This window comes from Eubalaena glacialis, chromosome 2 (genome assembly GCF_028564815.1).
Source record: "Eubalaena glacialis isolate mEubGla1 chromosome 2, mEubGla1.1.hap2.+ XY, whole genome shotgun sequence".
NCBI classification, from domain to species: Eukaryota; Metazoa; Chordata; class Mammalia; order Artiodactyla; family Balaenidae; genus Eubalaena; species Eubalaena glacialis.
Genome location: NC_083717.1, coordinates 185,566,115 through 185,590,074, shown reverse-complemented (window position 1 = coordinate 185,590,074; position 23,960 = coordinate 185,566,115). Strand labels below are relative to the sequence as shown.

General features: G+C 50.6%; 2 protein-coding genes across 2 annotated transcripts; both read right to left on the bottom strand.

Annotated features, from left to right (window-relative positions):
* Nucleotides 1–789: 789 nt before the first annotated feature.
* Nucleotides 790–11,058, bottom strand: SERPINA5 (serpin family A member 5). The gene is made up of 5 exons (XM_061182851.1): nt 10,996–11,058; nt 4,433–5,054; nt 2,795–3,065; nt 2,285–2,432; nt 790–1,719 (listed from the first exon to the last, which is right to left on the bottom strand). The coding sequence occupies exons 2-5, from the start codon at nt 5,037–5,039 to the stop codon at nt 1,531–1,533; spliced, it is 1,215 nt and encodes a 404-aa protein (XP_061038834.1). The 5' UTR covers nt 5,040–5,054; nt 10,996–11,058; the 3' UTR covers nt 790–1,530.
* Nucleotides 11,059–16,846: 5,788 nt separating this feature from the next.
* Nucleotides 16,847–23,414, bottom strand: SERPINA4 (serpin family A member 4). The gene is given in 5 exon segments (XM_061182850.1): nt 16,847–17,044; nt 17,817–17,976; nt 18,867–19,101; nt 19,104–19,127; nt 22,760–23,414. Coding segments are annotated over 5 exon segments (1,263 nt in total). The 5' UTR covers nt 23,406–23,414.
* Nucleotides 23,415–23,960: the final 546 nt, after the last annotated feature.

Genomic DNA, 23,960 nt, shown 5'->3' with positions numbered 1-23,960 from the left:
GTTGTTGGAGGATTAATGACATCACAGATGCAAAGTGTCCCCACAGCTGGCACATAGTAGGTGCTCAGTATTTTGAGGGATGGTCAAAGCTTGGGGTTCTGACCCCGTTAGTTCTAAGGGGCACCCACACAGTCCAGTCTCTGGGGTCAGAGCGCTGGGCACAGGCTCGTGGAAAGCAAGCTTTGGGCATGTAAGGTGGGGCGACAGGCACTCAGGGGTCAGACTTGTGGGCAGCTAATTAGGGGACAGTCTGAGACTGAGTGAAGGACTCATTCACTCATTCATTCATTGATTCTTGAAAGTGTCCAATCCCCTTTATTTGATAGACAAGGAAGCATGGTGGGTTTCGTGAAAGAGGAGAGTGAGCCTACCTGGGTGACAAGGGAGCTGGTGCCCTGATGCACTTGACCTGGGCTTCTGTTTCTGGGTCATGTCTCCTCTGCAGCAGAGCCCAGGGCTGAGAGGGTGGTCCGAGGGCCACACTCCTGGGGTCAAATCCTGCCTCCACCACCAAGGAGCTGTGTGACTGGGTAGATTACCTGTTCTCTACAAGCCTCACCTTCCCTATCTGTAAAGTGGGGATAATAGGAGTGCCTGCCTGGTACAGGATATTGTGAGGGGTAAGTGCAACCATCCAGATTAAGCGCCTAGCATCAGTCCTGGAACATAAGCTATTAATGTTGTTGTTCCCAGAGCTACTTCCAGAAGGACAATGACACCCAGTGTTTGCAAAATGCTTTACTGTTATTGCTGACACTAAAATCCACAGTTAGTCATCAGGGTCTTCAACTGATACTCTAGTATTTGCAACAGGCCTCCATTCTCCCACCCCCAGCCAAGCCCACAAGGTTGTAAATGTACCCACAGGACGGTACAAACCTGGGATGGCCGTGTCCACCCTGCCGTCCACCTGCTTTCCTTAAAAGATGGGTGGCACTTGGATGCATTGAAATCAACTGATTTGTGGGGAACATTCTACCCTTTTTATATGATTTCAAGGATCCTCCAATCCTTGACCTGACCCTTCATCGTATACGTGGGGAAACCGAAGTCCAGAGAGCGACAGTATTACCCAATGTCACACAGCTGGGACAGAAGCCCCACTTCATACCCCCATTCCAGTGTCCTTTCCAAACCATGGCAAACTGGTAGCTGGTATTGCAGACAGGTGGGGAACTAGGCTTGGGAATATGCTTCCTGGTGGAAATATCTACTGGAACAATCCTCCTGGATTGGATTCTGAGCTTCTCTCTGCCACTAGCATGCTGTGTGGCCTCTCTGGATCTCAGTGCTAATCTCCATTGATGAAAGGTGAGAGCAAAACCAAATGTTCTCCAAAGCACCCATCTTGCAATCATGTGAAAAGAAGCAATCATCAGTATTTCAATGTTATTGTTATTACTATTATTTGTGGAAGCCTCATTAGTCAATTAAACCTGCGTCTATCACCAGCTCCCAGCAGATACATGGCCATAGTGCACCCTCATCTTCCACTATGGAAGCCCGTGCCTTTCAGGAGAAATCCCCATCTCAAGGGCGAGTCACTTTGCCGAGGAAAAGGATGTGTTTGCTGTTCTCCACAATGAGCATCAGAAAGGGCCTGTTGAATACTATCCTTTGAGAGCTCATCCGGGCAGATCTGAACATGAAGATCGTCCCCGTGGCTGCAGCCGCTTGGGTTCCCGACTCGTCCACCTCCACCATGGCTTTGTGCACCATCTGCAGGGGAGACATCAGGCGTCACCGAGCCACCAGGGTGGCTGGGAGATGCCATCAGGGGGAAACGGACAAGCTTCTGCCCGCAGCATCACTGTCGAAGTTTCTGTGCTCCTGAGCCATGAAGCATATAGGGGATGATGTGATTGAACAACTACTGCGCACCATGGCTTACAGGTGAGTGCATGCGTGTCTTTCACTGAATTCTCACTGCATCTAGCAGCAAGGGTGTGACTCTCCAAGTTTATAGAGAGAAAGGAGGCTCAGAGAGGTCAAGTAATTGCTGGAGGTCACACAGCTGGTGAGTGAAGGAGCTAGCATCCAATTCTTAGTTTTGACTGCTTCAGACAAGACACCTTCCCCCAAGGCATGGTGCTGGATAGGGTTTCCCATTGTTCAGATGCAAAGTGAAACCTTTGCTTCTTGAGGGAAAAGAGGAGAGAGAGAGAGAAAGGATTTGGAATGAGGAATGGGATAGAATAGGATGGAACAGGATAGGATAGGATAGGATAAGATAGGATAGGATAGGAATTTCTGAAAGCAGGTGCTCAGGAGCTTCTGGGCTCACCTCAGACACCTGGATGTTGGAATGGTTGGAGATGCCGGTCAGGTCAGCATGGGAGGTGAAGACATCTCTGATCCCCAGCTTGGGGAGGACTTTCTCCAGCTGATAGGAGCCCTCAATGGAGAACTTGGGTAGGTAAAGCTCAAGCTGCCTGGAAAGAGAAGAAGACCTTTCTTGGACTCTCCCAGAGCACTGGCTCACTGAGCTCATATTCCTGCCATCTCCTCTTGGTTTCATAATGCTCCTCCCGCCCGTTGCCTACAACGGAACCCATCCTACTCTGGACTTGGACCTGGGCTGTCCCCAGAGGTCACTGCCCACTCTGATGGCCCCACCAGAAAACCCAGCTTCCAGCCCTGCTCCCTCTAGCTGGGTCAGGCCAGGGGGCTGGGACTTCACATGATGGCTCTGGGCTGGGAGGCGGCTCCCAGGCCAGGTGAGTTCTCCCACCACGGCCGTGTGGCCCTGCAGGTGTGCAGCAGCAGGCTGGCCCTGGAGTAGTGTGAAGAATACCTCTTCATGGGTATCTTGAGCCACTTCCTCAGTGTTTTTTCTTTCAGGCCATTTTCCACCTGCCCCATCCCGCCCTCGCGAGGGAGAATGAAGAAGGCGGTGGCGTTCCCTTGGTAGGGGACCCCTACCACCCTGCAGGAGAGGTTTCGGTCCAGGAGGTAGTAAAACTGATCCTCTCGTTTCATCATGGGTACCCGCACCACTGTCTCCGAGGTCACGTGGAAGTCCTGCTCGTGGGTGCTTTTGCGGTTGAAGCTTGTCTCCCACTTAGCTGAAGATTAAAATGGAAAAGGAATTAAACATTCTCAGCTGCCAATGAAACGTGTGCAGACAGTAAACCTACCAAACAGACAGCATCCTCTTCGGAGCAGTCTTATTGGCAGAAGTGACTGCCAAACCTCTTGAATATAAAGACAAGCCCCTTCCTAATTCGGGGGACAGGCTTGAACTTTTTGTGGGGCTTTATTTCCACATTTGCAAAACAAGGAGGTTGGTTTTCGTGTCTTCAGAGACCCTTCACCCCTAATGTTGTTTGTCTGAATCTGATGTTGGTACTCAAGGTCAAACATCCCAGTGAAGAGGGTAACTAATATGTATGGCTGACAAAACTACACTATATCTGGGTGAGTTATTCTCTTTTTCACTCTTTTCCCAATATTGGATCTCAATCTGGGTTTGGGAGAAAGGTTGGTAAGGTTCCTGCAAAAACATGATTTTTCTTGCTGGGAAGTCTGTGATTATGCTTCTTGCTTTGTGTGCTTCGTACGGGACGTTTTGTTCAAAGTGGTACAAGTAATTGTTTCCATTTTCTTACTAGTTATCAAATATAGATCCCGCCCCCATGCCCCACTTAGATTATTTCACAGCTGTCCTCTGCAGCCTCGCCCTGGACCAAGGGACAAGGAATCTTAGAGCCCAAGCACGATACTCACCATCTGTGACCACGGGAAGAGGGGGGCTTGGTTAACAGCTTAACTATTTTCCTCTTTCCTTTTCCCTCCCTGCCCCTCCCCATCCTCAGCAGGCCCCGCACAGGGCGCTCAGGGGCTCAGTATCTAGAAGGAGAAGCAGGCGTACAAGCTGGGATGAGTAGGGATATTGACAAGAAATGCCAGGGAGATACAGATGGGGAGGTCAGCTCTTGGGGAGGGGAGAGAGGACTGTTCAGGGAACAGGTTCTTGTTCCAGGATTTCTCGGCTGAGGAAACAGCCCCTAGGAGGATATGGGTACCAGGGAGCATCTGGGAAACGCCCTCTAAGGCCCTTCTAAGGCCCACAATCCTGCCCTGAGTAGCCATGCTGTCAGTTTCTTTGGCATCGTGGCCTTGACAAACTCATGCTTCAGAGCCTGTGTAGAAGCGGTTGCTTTAAGTGTCCCCAGGGGCACAAACAGGAACCAGCTGTTCCCCAGTGGAGGAAACAGCATCCGGGGTCTTTCACACCGCCTTCTGCAGTAAGAAGGCACTGTCTCACCCAGCTGCCATTGGCTTCACTCTATCAACAGGGATCAGAAAAGAATAAATCCACTCCCACTCTTTCATGTGTGCGGGAATTGGTTTTGTTTTGTTTTTTGTTTTTTTGTTTTTTGACAAAAGCATCTTAAAAGAGAAAGTTCAGGTTCAAGCCCAAGGGCCTTACCTTTAAAGAAAATGTAATTCACTATGACCATGACCTCGGTGCCATCCAGGCCCTTAACCAAGTCCACAATCTTGCCTTTCGTTTGCTTTGCCACGTAATCATTGATCTGCTTCTGGGCCCCTTCAGGGTCCTCAAAGTCGGTGGGGAAAGTGTCTGCCAGGTACAGCGTCCTCATGGCGCCCAGGAAGGCCTCCTCGATGGGCACCGTGGGCTTGGTGAACAGCGCGTTGCCGAGGCTCAGCTGGAGGCTGTCTCCGGGCTGCTCGAGCTCCCGCAGCAGCCGCTGGGAGGCGCTGTGGAGCTCCTCCTCCTGGCCCTCCTGGGTGTTGAGGCCCAGGCCCGCCAGGACCTGCGCCTTCGTGTTGGCCCGCGCCCCCAGGGAGAGCATGGCCAGGCTCACGGAGATGCTCAGAGGGGAGAAGAAGATGTTCTGGTCGGGGGCAGCCGCGGCCAAGGCCCTGTAGAGGTCGAAGACAAAGTCCCGGCTGCCAGGGGACACTGTGGCAACTGCGGGCGGCAGCTCCGGAACTCTCTTCTTTTGGGGATGGCGCAGGGTGGCCATCCGCGGGCTGAGGAGCGCCAGGCACAGGAGTAGGCGGAGCCGCATCGTGGCTGCCCGGTTCTGAAAGGGAGAGTGGGAAGATGCCCTCAGAGAGAGGATGGGAAGATCACAAGCAAGGCCGACGTTCCGGGAGGCGGCGCCATCAACCAGCAGCCTCAAAGGGCGGTGATGAATCGGAGAGGCTGCGAGTGAGGGTTTAGGTAGCGCGGGAGGGGCTGGAGCACAGAGACCTGGGGACATGGACATCTGTTGGTGGGGAGAGCAAGGACGAGGCGGAGGAGTGAGATTCCAGGCGGGGACTGGCCACCAAGGCAAGAAGCCTCCTCTCACCCACATCGAGGTACACGTCACAGGGGGATGGGACGTGGGGCGGAGGGTTCTCCCGTGTTCTGCCGGGTTAGCGTCTCTGAGGTTACCGGGAACTGGCAGCCTGTTTCCATACCTGGCCCCTAACCCTCACTTCCTTCCCTGGGTGTAGCATTTGCAAGACCTCGTGTCCTTCTATGAGCTCAGGGCAACTCCCTGCCGTGGCCCCTGCCACGCTGCTGGATTCGTCCCTGTTCATTTGGAGAGTCTACTCCATGGCGTGGTGGGTAGGGTGCCAGCCTCCTGTGGTTCATTAGTGAACACACGATGCCATCAGTCCCCCTCTCCTTCCCCAGGGGCTGCTCCAGGACCCCTCAAAGCCATCCTTGTCCCTCATCAGAGGCACCTTCCCCCCTTGAGGAAATTCTGCCCTCTTAACGTGAGCCCCCCCAACTTCCCTTCTCTTCTGTGATGGGCTGAATTGTGTCCCCCAAATCCATTCATTGAAGTCCTAACCCCCTGTACCTCAGAATGTGACTGTATTTGGAGACAGGGCCTTTCAAGAAGTAATTAAGTTAAAGTGAGGTCGAGCGGGCCCTGATCCAATGTGGCTGGTGTCCTTCTAAGAAGAGGACACTAGGACACAGACACACACAGACTGAGGGGCAACCACGTGTGGAATGTGAGGACACAGGGAGGAGGAGACATTCCCATACAAGCCAAGGAGAGAAGCCCCAGGAGGAAGCAGCCCTGCTGATCTTGGACTTCCAGCCTCCAGGACTGTGAGACCATAAATGTGTGTTGCTTGAGCCCCCAGACATCTCTTCTTCTGTGTCTCCCCCAGGTGAGGAGGCCCTCAGCTTCCTCTTCTCTGTCTACAGCCTCTCAGGTGGGCCCTGGGGCTCTTTCATCATTCTGGCCTTGTCCTCCGCCCACAGTCTCTCTCATGACCACCTTCCTAGACCCCTCCTCTCCATCCAGAAACCCTTCCTGTGCTCGGGCCTCCTAAAGCCCTCCTACCACCCCCTGTGAACAGTGTAGACTCTGCAGCGCAGCAGCTCGGCTTCAAGTCTCAGTCCCACTGCTTCCTCCAAAGTGCGATGTGGTGCAAGTCAGTTACACCCATGCCCCTGCCCCACCTGTGCAATGGAGGTCATGACAGAACCTCCTCCAGGTGCTGGGGCTTTAATGATCAACATATGTAACGTGCTTGGAGCAGTGCCTGGTGCAGACATGCTGTCCAGGTGTGAGTTTTTGGTGTGGCAGCAACTGGCCAGAGCCCCACCCGAGACCCCCGTTTCCCCAGCTGTACCGTGGGGTACATGCTTTCACACACACACTCTCATGGCAGCCTGGTGGCGGCTGGACAACTGACTCCCACAGGTGGCCTGACTGACCCCTGATGAGACCTCTCGCTTGGCGTGCATCCCCCGGTGGACACCATGTCATCAGGTGCCCCAGGCCCAGGGTGAGCACAGACACAGAGTCACAGACCCACGCAAAACCAAACTCCAAAGAGCCCCAAAGAGCTGCATTGGACGTGGCTGGCGGGGGGACAGCAGGGAGCTTGGGGATCAGCAGTCCTGGCCGTCTTTGTCTGAATGAAATTGACGGACTCAAGCAAGTCACGCTCACCACCCCTGGCCTCCAAACTGCACCCGAGCCCACAAAGGAAGTCCACTTAGAATATTCTGTCTGCAGAACCTCCAACAACCCTGAACCAAATATAGTGGCCTCAGCAGTGCCCGTGCCCGTGGGAGGCCCAGGTGCATCGCCAGCACCCGCCCCTGCTGGGTGCTGCGCTGTCTGGACATATATCAACCGCTTCAGCCTCACACCCGCCCACGGAGGCAGGTTCTATTACTGGCTCCATTTTACAGACGGGTCATCTGAGGCTCAGAGAGGATGACTTGCTTGCTAGTAGTGGCAAAGCTACTAGAGTTCAGACCTAGTTCTGACCCTCACAACTCACGCTCTGAACCGCCACCCCATTTAGCTCCCCCAGATCCCTGGTCCTCCTCCTCCGTATCACAGCCTCCGGATCTTGTATTCTTGGCCTCCACGGTCACCACCGATAGCCCCTACTCTGCAGAGAATTAAGAAACAGGCTTCCCATGCTGACACTCCCTTTTCGTTCCCACTTTGAGACTTGCCTTCATGGAAGTCTTTAAAGGACATGGGTGGGTGGTGTGATCTCTGTGTCCTTTAGTGTGCGGAGCGTTAGAACCATCAATGTAGCAGGATGCTGCTGAAGAAGCAGTTCAGCTCACCAACCCCCCAGCTCCCAGACACAGATTAACACCTAGCTGATAATTACCCTAAAAGAAATACTTTCAAAGAATAGCTACAGACCGCAGAGGAGTTTTCTGCTTGGACGGAGCCCAGGGGCAGCTGGCAGGGGAGTAGGAGTGAGAGTTCCAGTCTCCCATCCTCCCATCCCTGCAGCCTGGTGACCTTGAGACAGGCCCTTCCCCTCTCAGGCTTCAGTTTCTTCATAAAAACCTAGAGGTCTGGTGCTGTGGCTCCACCACTGCCTGACCCCCCTGAAACACCAGCGATCTGATGGGCCAGAGCCACTTCTCTGAACGCCCCATGAGTCCCCGTAGAGAACAAGGGCTCAGCTTCCCTCAGGCTCCCCTGGGCTGCAGGTTTGGGACCCAGAAAACCTTGCTCCATTTAGCTCTCTCTCTCTCGCTCTTATTGAAGCCACTGTTTATTAAGGACCTGTTAGACACTCTATAAATATTACTGCATTTCATCTTTACCAAAAGTGTTATTAGCCCCATTTTATAGCCAAATAAACTGAGGCTTAGCAAAATGGAAAAGCTTGTCCCAGCCAGTGAATGATGGAACCAGTTTAAAATCCAGATTCCTCTGACTGGTGTACGTGCTGCCTCTTGGCTCCCTTTTATGGCTCTGAGGAATGACACATTGTTCCCCCTCCTCTGTGGCTGCTGGTGAGTATCCCTGGGTCTCTCCCAACCTGTTCACCTGAATTAGCTCATTTACACTCCTCCACAGCAACATGGAGTTGGTATCCTTGTCACAATTGTACGGAAGAGGAAACAGACGGTCAGAGAGATTACTTCTGAGAAAGTGGAGGCCCGGGGGTGCTCATTTCAGGTTTCCTAGTTTCTAAGCCCAGTCTTTGCCATTACACTCCTGGGCCTCTGGTACAAATATACAGCTTACAGAGTTTTGTGCCAACTTTGAGCCAGTGGAGAGTCTGCTCCAGGCTCTGTGAGCCTGGCTCTCAGGACACCAGCCCCCGCGGCGTGCCGGCAGAGCCTGGCCTGGCTGACCCTCTCCTGGGCCCCTGACGCCAGTGTGTCTGCAGAGATGCTCCCACGTGTCAGAGGGAAGAAAGCAGATCGATCAACTTCATCTGGCATCCCAGGCCAAAGGGACTTGCGGCGACAGAGGGTGGGCATGGGGTAGGCAGGCCCTGGGCAGTCCTTCCCCTGGTCCCCCACCATCCAGACCCAAAATCTGCTGGCGTGTATTCCAAATGTTAGGCAACAAAGTCCCACTGAGGTAGACTTTGGACTCAGCCACGGGAGGCGTGCAGCTCAGAAGGGTCTGCCCACTATCTGCTAATTACGCAAGGAGATAGATACAAGATGTGGAGCCCAGGCAGAGAGCGAAAGACAAAATCACAACTTCCCCCGGATCCTAAAGACCAGGGGGCAGAGCCTCCTGGAATCAGTGACCTGGGGGACTTTCCTAACCTCCCTCCCCATCTCCAGACTATCAGCAAGGCTTGTCAGTTTCTAGCTCCGAAATCTGCCTGCCTCTCCCCATTTTCCCTGCCACCATCCTAATGGAAGCCTTTTTTTTTTCTTTCACCTGGACCCCACTTCTCCTGCCCCTGAGAGCCATTCTACATACATAAGTACACTCTGAAAGAATCCCCTTCAATCACAGACACGGTCAAGGCGCTCCCCTGCCTAAGAACGTTCTTGCTGCCCACTGGCTTGGTAAAACCGAACTCTGATTTGCGCGATAACCCATGAGGTTGCATGCAGTCTGGCTCTGTCTTGCTGTCCCCAGCCTCACGTGACCAGCTCTGCCTCCCAGGGCACACTTCTTCTTTTTCAATTCCTAACACAGAAGCCCCGTCCCAGCCCTGGGCCCTTGCACACTCTGCTCTCCCTCCTGGAACCCTTTCTCCACCTTTCTCACAAGGACCAGTTTCTCCCTGAGTCCAGGACTCCACTTAACTGTCACTTCTTGGCGGTACCTTGTCCACACGTGACCACGCCCTCTCCGCCATTATTCTCTATAACAGCCCCTTTGATTGTTTCTCTCATGGCTCCATCAGTTACAGATGTGCAATTACGTATGCGTGTGCTGTTGACTCCTCTTGTCCTGGCCTCTCCCCCACTAGAACATGTGCTTGTAAGAGAAGACCCTCATCTGTGCTGGTCCCGCCGTGACACTTTCAGTCAAGAGGTGATGCTCAGGCACCCCTGTGAATGAATGGATGGGTGGATGGATGAATGGACCCTGTCTCCTTCTCTGTAGTTCAGAGGTCTTAGACCACACGCTGGCCACCGAGTCATGGGAATGAGCCAGGCTGGGCATCCAGGGCTGAGCCCTCGTGGCCCTGGGGCTAACATGCCAGCTGACCTTGAATAACTCAGCTGACCTTGAATAGCTCAGCTTCAGTTTCCTTTCTCTTTCTTTTTTAAAACCACTTTATTGAGGCCGGACTGACACCCCAAAACCTGTACATATTTAATGTAGACAACTCGATGAGTTTGGAGAGAAGTACACACCCGTGAAACCATCACCACCATCAACGCCTAAACACATCTATCACCTCCCAAAGTTCCCTCCCGCCCCCTTTATTCTTCAAGCTGCAGTTTCTGGATCTGTCAATAAGGATGTTGGCCCAGGGGAGCAGTCTCCCTTTTATTGTTGCATTTCATGCCAAAAGCCCCATGCTTAGAGAAACTGAAAATTTCACTCACTTTACATCCACATTTTGTTTATTTAACAAATGGCCAAATGGCATCTGGAGCTCTAACAACCACTCTGGGTAGCAGCCTCTGGGCAGGGCAGCCTTATCTCAGGGAAACAGATTATATTTGAACATTTTTCCTGGTTTCTAAAGGTCCAAGATTCCAGGCACAGAAAACAATAGAAGCTACGGTTTATCGAGCACGTCCTGGGTACCAGACATTTTGTCCCCGTTCAGGGTTTCTCAGCGCCGTTGGCATTTGGAGCCAGATCATTCTTTGCGGTGGGTGCTGTCCTGTGCATTGCAGGGTGTTTAGCAGCATCCCTGGCCTCTACTCACTGGAAGCCGATAGCAACCCCCACGCCCCAGTTATGACAACTAAAAATGCCTCCACACATACCAGATGTGCCCGGCAGGGAAAATCATACTTGGGTGAGAACCACCACTTATCTAATCTTCACAGTCACACCGTGCAAGGGGTGCAGTAATTTGCATCTTATCCACAAGGAAGCTGAGGCTCGGCCGGATTTAGTGTCATCCCCAAGACCACACAGCAAGGGGTGGGGGGGTCCCCCACTTCTCTACTCCAGAGGCCCTGGCTCCCTCCCCACCACTGTGTCCTGCTCACCCTGGGGCACCTCCAAAGTTTCTAAGCCCTCCAAATCCCATAACTCCAGAGTCCATTCCTCGCCCCCGAGCCCATGGCCCTCCATCCATTGTGCCTGTACTTACTCTGTCCAGTGGCCGAGCGTGCACACAGCAGAGGCGACGGTCGGTTGGGCTTGGTAAAGAGCAGAGGGCTGGCTGGACTGGAGCCAGCATCTGTCACTGACAACAGCGGGGCCCTGACTCCGCCCCTCCCCTGGCCCCGCCCCAGCCAGCCTCGCCCTGTTCTGTCCTGGCAGGACTTCTAGGCCTACCAAGCCAAAGCCACCTGAGCTCTGACCAGGGCCATCTCGTCATTGCCCCGAAAGCCCTACACCGCCACCAACTGCCAGCAATGGCACGAGCATCCCAGGCAGACCAGGATGGACAGGTGACCAGCTGCCGGCTGGTCCAGACACAGGGAAAGGGGCATCCTCTCAAACCTCCCTTCCTCCAGGCTGATTCCTTTGTTTCCTGCAGCCAATTTGCTGCGGATCTGGAGGAGTGAGGACCCAAGCTCTTCAAAGGCTTGTGCGCTTACTAGACTCATGGACCCCCGTAGCCAGATCCCGGTGGAAATTAGATGGATTGAGAGGGTCTCACAATGGCTGAGATGAGGGATCACTGTATCCACCCCTCTTATTGCACTCATAGCTGAACCGAGGCTCAGAGAGATGACGGAACTTTTCAGAGATGTGCATCAGTTAGGGACAGAGTGGGGCTGAGTGCCCAGGTCGCTGGCTCCAAGGCCAGTGCTTTTTGCTAAGCAAAGGTCTGTCTCCAGGATTTCTGTGGGCTCATTTGGACTGTCCTTTTCTACCTTGAAATTGGGGCTTCAAAACTCAGCCCCACACTTTCAAGAACATTTCCAAGTGCTAGGGTGTTGGCTCAACCCTTGTTTCATTTCCAAGGTCCCCATGCCTGGGGCTTCCTAATACCGGGGTATCCAGTGCGTGGCCATGACCCAGAGGTTGTGTGGGTGACTGTAGGGTGTGGAGTTGGTGGAGGAAACAGAGGGCCAGGCGTGACCCAGAGGAAGCGATCCTGACGCTCAGCATCCAGGGTCCCTCTACAACCTCTGAGATGTCCCCCTTCTCACTCCCTGATTCTGAGCCCAGTTATGGCCCATTACCTCTTTTAGTCCTTACAACCACCCTGCAAAGGGCATAATACTGAACTTTATCTCAACCTAGAGATAAGCACAGTCACTATCAGGCATCAGGTGCTTGCTTTGTGCTCCCTGCCCTCGCAACGCACTAGATGATGGGCACCAGCATCCCCATGGAATCCGTGAGAAGGCGGAAGCTGAGAGAGGTTAGGTGATCAGCCCAAAGGTACACAGCTAATAGGGAGAGGCATTAACAAGGAGGAACTAGGTCCCTTCTGTCCAGGTTTTGCTTTCTGTCCATTGTGCCATGTGACATAAGCAAGAGTCCTTCATCTCATAGTCTAGAGATTCCCAAACTATGTTCTATAGGTAGGAAATCAGTGTTACCTACCTATAGTAGGATGGATAGCAGTCCCCCAAAGATATCCACATCCTAATACCCAGAACCTGTGAATGTGACCTTATATAACAAAAGGGATTTGCAGATGTGATTGAGTTAAGGATCTTGAAATCGGGGGGCGGGGGACTATTATGGATTTCCCAGGTGGGTCCTAAATGTAACCACAAGGGTCCTTCCTTATGAGAGAGAGAGAGAGAGAGAGAGAGGTGGGAGATCAGAGTCAGAGGAGGCGATGTGATCAGGAAAGCAGGAGGAGAAAAACAATGTGATGTGAGGCCGTGGGCCAAAGCACTCCAGAAGCAAACCCTGCCAACATCTTGATGTTGGCCCAGGAAGACCCGTTTGGACTTCTGACCTCCAGAACTGTAAGAGAATAAATTTGTGTTGCTTTAAGCCACTAAGTGTGTCATAACTGGTTACAGCAGCAACAGGAAACTAGTATAATACTCCAAAACGGGTTCCCGATGAAACTATGTGGGAAAGATGGGACTAAGCAGATGCTGAAGGACTTCTCCAGCCCATGTGCCTGTCCGTGGAGACACCCCACGTACCAAGTCCCAGTCCTTACATTGTAAGGACTATCTTGAGAATTTGGGGAATGGGGCAAACCCTGACTGCCTATTGTCACTCGGAAGGGTTCTGAAGGAATGGGGGCTGGGAATGGGTACACTTGGAAAAGCTTTGAGGGTGTCTCGGGGCATGGATTAGTCTGCTCTGGCTGCCAGAACAAAATACTACAAACTGAGAGGCTTAAACAGCAGAAATGTGTTTCTCACAGTTCTGGAGGCTGGAAGTCCAAGATCAAGGTGATGTCAGGGTTAATTTCTGGTGAGATCTGTCTTCCTGGCTTGTAGATGATGCCTTCTTGCTGAATCCTCACACAGCCTCTTCTGTGTACATATGGGGGGGACAGAGAAAGAGGGGGAGAGAGAAAGAGAGGGAGGAGAAGCAAGCTCTGGTGTCTCTTCCTCTTATAAGGATACTAGTTCAGTGGGATTAGGGCCCCATCCTTATGACCTCATTGAACTTCGATTACTTCCCTAAAGGCCCTTTCTCCAAATACAATCACGTTGGGGGTTCAGGCTTCAATATATGAAGTTTTAGAGGACACAATTCAGTCCATGACAACTGGGGTGAGAGAGTAGGATGGGCCAGTGACCAGAATATGGGAATTTACAGGACCAGGTAAGTCATGCCAGATTTATTTTTCCATTGACATCAAGAGCAACAAAGAGCACCATTCCCGATAGGCGAGTTTCACCCTGGGCAGAGTTGGGTTCTGTCACCCCCCTGAGTGTGTGTGTGACAATGTGGAACAGAAATGCCTTTCAATGGGGGCTCTTACTATTCGACCTGCCTGGTCCCCACCACCGTCAGCCCACTTTACCTGTTCAGGTGACCTGCCAGCTCTGGCAGGCATGTGAGGTTGTGACCCTGCTTTAAAGGAGAGTTGTGATAAAAGATAAAATGAAATAACAATAGTGAACATTTGTGGAACAGCAAAGATGTGAGCTTTACATACAGAACCTCATCCAGAATCTACAGTAGGCTTATGTGTTAGGTAGCATCATCTCCATTTTACAGGTGAGGGAACTGAGGCACAGAGGGGTGGCCCAAGTCCCACACCGTGTCATGGGTTCAACTGTGTCCCCCCAGAATTGAAGACTTAACCACCAGTATCTCAGAATGTGACTTTATTTGGAAATAGGGTCATTGCTGATGTAATTAGTTCAGATGAGGTCCTACTGAACTAAGGTGGGCGCTTAATCCAATAAGACTGACGTCCTTGTAAAAGGGGGAAATCTGGACAGAGACACACACACAGGGAGAATGCCATGTGAATATGAAGGGAGAGATCTAGAAGCCAAGGAACACCAAAGATGGCCAGCAAACCCCCAGAATCCAGGGGAGAGGCCTGGGACAGATGCTCCCTCACAGCCTCAGAAGGAGTCAACTCTGTCATCACCTTGATCTTGGCCTTCTGGCCTCCAGAAGAGTGGAACAGTACATTTCTGTTGTTAAAGCACTCAGATGTGGTCCTTTGTTAGAGCGAAACTAATACACTAACCAACCAGTATACTCAGTAATTGGTAGATTCCAGGTTCAAACACAGGCATGCTGGCTCCAAAGTCCAGGTTCTACGCTCAGATGCTCTGTGGCCTCTTGGTAACTCCTGGAAAGCGCTTGTCACTGTGCCTTGCTCATTGCAGGTGCACAGAGCTTGGAAACCATTAGTCTTAGACCTGCTCTGCCTCAGAAAAGGACTCCTCACCTTCCCAGGCAGCCAGGGGTGGAGCAGACACCCTCCTGCCCTTCACATGTTCACACGTTCACATGCTCAGTCAGAGCTAGGGGCTCCCAGGCCTGTATCTTCCGTGGATCCCACGTCCATCCACCACCCTGCCCCCCACTGCTACAGCAGCTGTGGGATTACATGCCCACTTACAGGTGCAGAAACTGAGATCCGGAGAGGTAAGAGCTAGCCCCTCAGCACAGGTAACGGAGAAGTTGGGACTGCAGGCTTTCTGTCTCACCCCAAATATCAAGTGCCTCTTCCTCCACTGAGGAAATCCCTCTGGTTTCCTGGCTAGTGGCCAATCTCCACTCAGTAACTCTTTGTTGAATGAGAGAATTAATAACCAAATGAACCCATGATGCTTCTCTCCACACCTGCTTACGAGGGCCATGAAATTCGTCCCTCCACTGGCACCTGGGTCCCCCAGGCTTCGCGATGACACTCATGACACTCACTTGCCTTCCTCTGCCCTCCCATCACAAGGTACAAAAAAGATTTCGCCTTTCCTGCCAGAGGAGAATGATAGAAATCGCTAGCATACCCGCCCGCCCGCCCCTCTGATGCTGAACTCCGGTCCCAAAGAAGTGTGCCTCCCAAGAGGTAAAACATAGGTCACACACAGCCCCGTAGATCTCTTTTTTTAATGCTCCAAAAGGGCATTTTGAAATCTGAGAAGCTGGACTAAATATTTACCCAATCAATTCCGGGGATGTGTCAGGGGGTGGTGATGCAGAACAAATAGCTCAAGGACCTTGCTCAGGGCACAGCCTTTCCCATTCATTTATTCATTCATTCATTCAATCACCAACTATTGGTTGGGCCTCAGCCACATGCCAGACCATACGATCAGTGCTGAGGCCAGTTACTGGGGTGAGTGAAGAGAATGAGGGTGAACAGGGTCCTGCCTCTGAGATGTTCCTTCTAAGAGGGATGAGGGTTGGCCGGGATGCGGGGCAGAGATTGATGTCAGCCAATCATGTTTGATGGTAGGATGACAGTCTGCCTTAGGGAGGGGAGGAGGCATTTGTTGGAAATCCTGGTAGACTCTCAGGGATGGGGAAGGGAGCATTCTGGGTGATAGGGATCTGCGGGGACCAGAGGCCCTAAGGTGGGAAGCTATGGGCAACCTGGAAAGACAACAAGAGTTTCCGTGACTGCAGTCATTGGGTACATGAGAGCAAGAGGAGGGGCTGGGGCAGGAGAGGAAGGCAGGGACCAGATCAGAGAGGAGCTTGACTGCAGTTAGAGGAGTTTGAACTTTATCCTGTAGGCAATAGGGAGCCATTGAGTCCTTTTGAGCAGGGGAGGGATGAGCTTAAGCAAAATAAGGAGGCATCACTCTCAAGGCTAAACTGGGAAGTTACTGCCCCCCTTTTCTCCCCTTTTTCACACCAGGGCTTCATTTTCACACAGCACCCCAGCGGTGTCATTACCATAGTAACCCTAGTCCTGCATCTTCTTGCAGGCTTTTCTGGGACTCTTAAATCCACCCACCCCCTGCCCTTGTAGGGACAGACTGGGGAGTGTGTCAGCCTGGGCTTGACTTTATTTCTTGCCTGGCTGTTAAAAAACAGAATCCAACATCCCAGCAGGTGCAGGGCGAAATGGACCAATTAAACCAGGGGGCGGCAAGGAGGGTGTGCATTCCTCTGAGCCTTGGAGGGCTCTAGGTGCTGAGCACTTGCAGGTCCTTGACCCTGTAGCCTGGAATTGGTGTGCTTAATTCTGGGCTGGTCTTGCTGAGCGATCTCCTCCTGTGGGACCTTTCGTCTGTCGGTGACTCCTGAGGCCGCCCCATCCAGCTCAGAGCCGTGTTGCAGAGGCAGGCTCCTCGTAGCCATCATTTCGCTTAATCCGTACAACTACCCTGGGGGGGGGGGTGGTTTCTGCCACTTTCCAGGGTGGAAACCTGTTCAAAGAGGTTAGATGATCTGTCTGAGGTGGCACAGCCCTGAGGAGGTAGGTGTTCAGTCCACACCGGTCTGGTACCACCCACATCCCTCACCTTCACCAACAGCTTCAGCACCGCATCCTCAGCATCTTCTGCATCCCCCACTCCAAATCCAGAGCTGCTCACACTCAGCCCTCCAGGCCATGTCCTCCTGCTTGTAACAGACAAGCCAGCCCTGGAGGGCTATGGTTTCGTGGGGTGGACAACATTTCCCAGAAAGTGGATGCTCTGGGTATTGGTGGAAAAGATCACCACAAGGAAGGGCCGGTTAAACCAAAGGGCTTGGTGATTGTCCTGGGACCAGAAGGTGACAAAGCCGCTGGTGGCTGCTGCAGCCTGGGTGCCAACCTCATCCACCTCCAAGATGGCCTTGTGGAAACTCTGGGAAGGAAATCAAAAGCGTTACCTCTGAGAGAGCATGAGCTGGGGCTTAGGGAAGACTAGGGGAACCAGAGACCACTGAAGATCAAAGCCGCTTGTTGGGATATCACAGCAAGAATTTCTGTACTGGGGGCGTTATTGAGCTGGATGACCTCTTATTTATAAATAACCATTGCGATCATTAATTGAGCACATACTATGTGCCTATGCTCTTTTTAATCTTCATAACTATCCTATGAGGTCAATGTATTATGTCTGTTTTATAGATGAGGAAAATAAATCCAGAGACTGGGTAACCCTTTAAGGTCATAAGAGGCAGAACTGGAATTTGAACTCTCAAACCCAAGACTCTACTCTCTAGTGCACCTTTGTTGTATGTAGCTGAGGTCATAGGTCCCTTTCTCTGGTCTAAGAAATTTATGATACACACACACACACAACTCAGCCTCATCTGTATCCTTCCTCTGTTTCTGTCATTGCATTTGTGACTCTCAGTTGCCATGATCTATGAGGGGGGGCGCTATCTCCTGGACTTGACTGGAAGAGCTCTCTGAGGGCAGGGACCTGATGGACCCTAGATCCGCAGCACCAAGCACCACGCCCAGCACATGGTGGGTTGGTTCTTGGCTCCCTATGCCCGTGGATGATTGAATAAAATTTGGACTCTGAGACTTCACGCGGTGGCAGGGAGAGCACCCATCACCCAGCACCTTCCAAGAGGTGGAGGTTCCCCTCTGAGGTCTCTAGGAGTTGATATCCACTGATGACTTACCTTGGACACCTGCAGGTTTAGCTATTCAGTGATGCCAGACAAGTCAGCCAGCTATGAGAACAAGTCCGTGATGCCCAGCTTGGGCAAAATCTGATCAAATTTATAGGAGCCAGAAGTGGAGAATTTGGGGATATACAACTTGAGCTTCCTTTAAAAATACCTGAAAGAGGCACTGGGTTAAAACACTGGACTCATGAACTAGCCAAGGGTCCCAGCCGGCTGTGCTTTCCTTGACTGCACTTGCTCACTGCCCACACTCCATCTGAGTTCTGTGGTCACAAACACCCTTTGCCTGTGCCGCTCCCTCAGATGAGTGCTGCCAGTGGCTTAAAGCCAAGCTCCTTCTTTGCCCTCAGGGCCTGCCGTCTGCAGGACCTCCTTCCTTTGGGAGTTCGTCTTCAGCAGAGGTTGTTTTCTGCAGACGCCCCAGGTGCCCAGGGACATGCAAGTCTCCCGGTGTGGCAGTTTTGCCTTTGTCTCTGATGAGGCCCTGTGCTTTTCACTTGTTTTGGACCCATTGATTTCTTTGGGTGGAATTCCTCCACTACATGGGCTGTGTGAATCTTCCATCCACATGTGGCCTTGGCCTGAGGTATTTTTCTTATATGTGGTTGGAGACTTTTCCTGCTCATAGCCCCATGGTGAAGTGAAAGCTTCCCTGCTATTTCCTGGGGTGGGTGGAAACCTCTCTTCGCCAGCTCAGTCAGCCATCTTGATGGGAAGTCTACCCATTCATTGCACAGGGTCGACCCTCAGAGAGCCAGTGTCACTTCACCCCAGACTTGTGCAGTACAAGGGCTACATCTAGAACCCGGACTCCTAACTCCTAGTCTGGTTCTCTTTTCACTGATGAGAGCGAAATCACATTTTGGGTACGATAGGAGTGTTCCTTATTTAAGGAAACCCAAGGAAAGTCTTGGAGAAAATAAGAATTCTTCCATAACTTGGCGATCCTCCCCACCCCCATTGGGGGCACTGGTTTTCATTGGAAGGGTCCACGTGAAGGGCAGTGCTGCAGACCCTGCGCCGCATGGTGCCCTGATGGATTACCTCTTCCGAAGCAAGTTGCTGCACCTTGTCAGCATCTCTGGAGTCAAAACCTCTTCCACCTGCTCCATTTTCCCTCAATTAGGAAGGATGAAAAGGGCTGTTGCATTTCCTTTGTAATCCATCCGTAGCACCGAGCAGGGCAAGTATGTGTCGTGAAGATACCAGTGGTGCTGGGTATCCTGCAGCATCACAGCCACCTTGACTATTGTATCCTCGTCAACGTAGAAGTCATCAAGGGGATGGATGGTTTCTCCCACAGAGCTGGAGGAAAGAAGGGAAGAAGCTACAGGGCATCCGTGGACCAACAAGCCGATCCTCCAGCCAGGGAATGCATCCCTCACCGTCACTCAAGACTTACCCTCCACCATCTCATCAGTTCAGCACCTGACCTGCTTGGGGAATGGATCTGGGGGTTCAGATAGGTTCTAAAATAAGAGACCCCAGAGGATATCAGCAAGGTTGTTTCCTGTCTTCACCGATTACTTGAAATCATTGGACTTAAATAATTTTGCCAAACTGATGTTCATATAGTGGTAGCTCACTGTGGTTTTGACATGCACTTTCTTGGTTTAAAATAAGGTTGAGTAGTCTTTAGTATGTTTATGGATCAACTAGAAGTTTTGGGGGATTTTTTTTTGGTTTGGGGGTTTTTGGTTTTTTTTTATTTTATTATTATTATTTTTTAGTTCAGTGCCAGTTCACTTTTTTACCCATATTTCTATAGGGCTGTTTCTTAGTGATTCGCAGGAGTTCTCTGAACACTAGTTGTCTATCAGTTCTGTGTGTTGCCAACGTGTTCTCTTCCTCTCTGACTTGTCTTTTCAATTTCATAATTGTGTGTTTTTGTTTTGTTTTTTAAATTTATTTATTATTTATTTTTGGGGGCTGTGTTGGGTCTTCGTTTCTGTGTGAGGGCTTTCTCTAGTTGCGGCAAGCGGGGGCCACTCTTCATCGCGATGCGCGGGCCTCTCACTATCGCGGCCTCTCTCGTTGCGGAGCATGGGCTCCAGACGCGCAGGCTCAGCAGTTGTGGCTCACGGGCCTAGTTGCTCTGCGGCATGTGGGATCTTCCCAGACCAGGGCTCGAACCCGTGTCCCCTGCATTGGCAGGCAGATTCTCAACCACTGCGCCACCAGGGAAGCCCCATAATTGTGTGTTTTGATGATTGAAATTCTTCACTTTATGCAGTGAGCATATCAGTTTTTTCCTTTATGGTTAGATCTCTGTGTCCTGCTTAGGAAAAATTTTCCTACCTCCAGGTCATGAAGATACTCCCCTATTTCATCTACAAGGTTTACTCTTACCTTTTGCAGTTAGGACTTTACTTCACCTGCAGTGAATGCTTATGATCTGTAGGATGGAGGGGTACAAAATCATATTTTTCCATGAGGATACTGTCCCAGGACTGCTTTTTAAAAATCTATCCTTTTTCTCAATGCTCTATCATGCAGGCTTTGTCAAATATCAAATGTCCATATATCCATGGAGCCATTTCTGGGTTCCATTCCGGCCTCTCTGTTCTGTCCCATTGGTCTATGCATACCACACAGTCTAAATTAGTACAGATTTATAACCAGTATTGCTCCCCAGCAGACAGGTTCTCTCTTTTTAACTATTCTTCGTCCTTTGCTCTCTCATATACACTTTAGAATCAGCTTGTTATCTGGTACCAAAAAGAATCTTTTAAAAACCTGTTGGGATTACTTTAAAATATTTAGATCAATTTGGGCGGGAACTGACATCTTTACCATGTTAAGTCTTCCTATTCATAGATACGGTATATCTATTTTTTATTTGTCGACTTTAATATCTCTCAATATAATTTTATCTACAGAGGTTCTGCACATCTTTGGTTTGTTTTCTTCTAGGTACTTTTCATTTTTTAAGATAAGCCACAGTTGTTCTACTGCTGTCACCGTGTGACCTAGACTGAGGTCTTGGGGCTACATTTATGTCCTCAGAGTGATGGGCAGATGTGTCAGAGGGCAGGATGTCTATTTCCTGTATATTTCTGGAGCACCTCCTTCTTTGTGCCACGAGCACTAACACAACTGCAGCGAGGTCTCTTTCAGGAAGAGAGCACCAAAATCTTCATTATTTCTGGCCAGAGCTTTGGGTGTGGTGATGGTGTATACTACACGTGTAAATTATATTATATTTTAAATGGAATGGAGTCAATAGAATATTGTGCAGCCACTAAAATGAGATCTAAATAAAGTTTTCAATAGCGTAAAACTACCCACACACACACACACACAAGTGCATGTGAAAATTGATAACATCCGAATAAAGTCTATAGATTATCACCAATGTCAGCTTCCTGGTTTGCTATTGTACTACAGTTACATAAGATGTTATCTAGAGGAACCTGAGTGAAAGGTACATGGGACCACTCTGTACAACTTTGCAACTCCCTATGAATTTATAGTTATTGCAGAATTTTTTTTTTAATTTTTTTTAAGTTTTCAGTTGTGCATGAAAATTCCACACGTAAAATGCAAGCAGTGACCAGTTTGGCTGGATTATTAGTCTGAGACTGTTCCCCAGAATCTGTTTCCTGTAGATTCAAGGTGGTTACAGCAGGGGTTTGAGAGGCAGATGTGAAGCAGCCATTGCCCACTGAAGGCAGATGAAATGATGAACAGACCAGAGGGGCTGTGTGCTCCAGCTCGCCTATGCTCTCCACCAAGTTCATTGTCCAGCTCTACCGTGCTGACCAACAGTGTCTCCAGACCACTGCCAGGTGCTCAGCCTGGGCCTCTCCCCAGGCTCCCCCTACATGGAACCACTCTGGCGGCTGGATGTGCCTGGCATATAGATTTCCTGATAAGTTCCAACTTGTCCACCAGCTCCAGTGACGTTTTCTCTGTCCCTCCAACTCCCTCTTCCTCCAGACCTTCACTTCCCCAGTCCTTCCCACAAACACGCCAGGACTAATTCCCCTCACAACCCCCTTTCCCTTCCCACTCACGGTGACTATGCTTCCTGGATGGCACCCTAAGTGATACACACTGTACAAAACTGTCCCCACCTGTGATTTCAACTCTACTAACATATGTGTGTGAATGGAAGACTGGAAGGAATTAGGCTAAAATGTTAATGTTGGTTCCCTCAGGAAGGTAGGATTCTGGGCAATTTCTATTTTTTCTTTTATACTTATATGTATTTTTAAAGGTCTTCAAAATTGTTATCATTAAAATAATTACAAATACTCTATTTATTAAGCATATATAATGGTCAGGGGTTGGCAAACTTCTTCTGCAAAGGGCAAGAAAGTAAATGTTTTACGCTTTGCAGGTCATTCTGTCTCAGTAGCAACTGCTAATCTCTGTCCTGTGAAAGCAGCCAGAGATAATACATAAATGAATGAGTGTGGCTGTGTGCCAATAAAACTTTATTTATAAAAACAGGTGGCCTTCAGGTTTGGCCAGGAGCTGTAGTTTGCTGATCCCTTCAGGCCCTCTTCTAAGGAGTATTCAAATATGTGACATCATTTGATTCTCAGAAACAAAACTTTGAAGCAGGGACTCTTAGATCCTTATAAGAGTCCTTCAAGCAAACAACCTGCCCTGTTTGTACTGCTGGTAAGTGACAGAGCTGGATATGAATCCAGCAGTTCAACTTGTCACCATGGGTAGAATGCATTTCATACATTGCTGTTATTTTTTTAAAAAATAAGAAAATATGTCTAAAGATATGAAGGGGTGGAAATCAATACTACATAAACTTAAATATCTGATGCTCTAACATTAAATTTTCAGAAGGCTGCTCAACCCTATCAGACCCAATCCATCCACTTTCTGTTTTGCGTGAGTTTCTTTTTGATATGTAATCCTTCAACGAATTAGGGGGAAAGGGAAGATGTAGGATCCACCAACGAATTGACTCTTACCTTTGAAGTAAATGTAATTCACCAGCACCATCATAGTATCCGCGCTGAGCTCGCTGACCAAATCCACAATCTTCCCTCGAGATTCCTCCCTGACATTGTTGTTGATAAGCTGGGTTGTGCCCTCAGAGTCGTCGAGGTTGGTGTGGAAGAGTTTGGACTCATAGAAGGTCACGGAGTCGTTAAGGAATCTCAGAAGGGGTGGCAGCTCCAGGTTCAACAACAGGGCGCTGCCCACACGTATCTCCAGCCTGTCGGCAGGGAGGTGGAGAGTGTGCAGAAGGTTCTGGAAACCCCTGTGGATGTCAGATACTGACACCTCTGTGAGGTTGAAGCCGAGACCCTCGAGGATCTGGGTCCGGCTGTGCGAGCGGACCCCCAGGGACAGCATGGCGTAGGCGGTGGAGATGCTCAGCGGGGAGAAGACGTTGCTCTCATAGGGTTGGGAAGCCATCAGGTGGTAGAAGCGGAGAGCAAAGGCAGTATTGCCTGCAGTGGCCTTGAGGCTGGGGGAACCCTCACCTGTGCCCAGAGCCTCCTGATGGGGACAGTGGATGTGACCCTGGCCGTGATGCTCGGGATGCCGCTGACCTTGAGAAAGGAACAGTAGTCCAGCCAGAAGGAGGAGCAGGCAGTCGGCAAGATGCATCTTCTGTGCTCTCAGGTCTACAGGAGGAAAGAATGTGCCCAGGAAACTCCCCAGCAGAATGCCCAACCCCACTGAGATGCCAGGCAGAAGGCAGGGGCCCGGGGATCTAAGTGATACTCTCAACTCCTGCAGATGAGCTTGCAGGGAAGTAGCAAACACCCGGTACCTCCACGTGTGTGGTGCCATGACACTCTGCAGCGGGGCTTCAGATTTACAAAGCAGCTCCTCGTCCACCATCTCATTTCCTTTCCCATCTCTGTGAGCTCTGCACGGCACTGGACTCCATTCTCATTACAGAGAAGGGGAAACAGAGACTCCAAAAGTGACTTAACCAAGTCACCGAACTAGTAAATACCTGAGCTAGAACACAGGTCTCCGGACTCTCAGCCTGGGGTGCCTTGCACCACCTGAGTTTATTTCCTTAGCCCAGTGATCCATCGTGTCAAAGGTGCTCATCGCCAAAGGCTATGTTAGCGACTACCCCACAAACATCCGTGGTGTGCTTTACACTTTGCAAAATCTCTTTTATGCCATTTTGTTTGACCCTCTTATCCA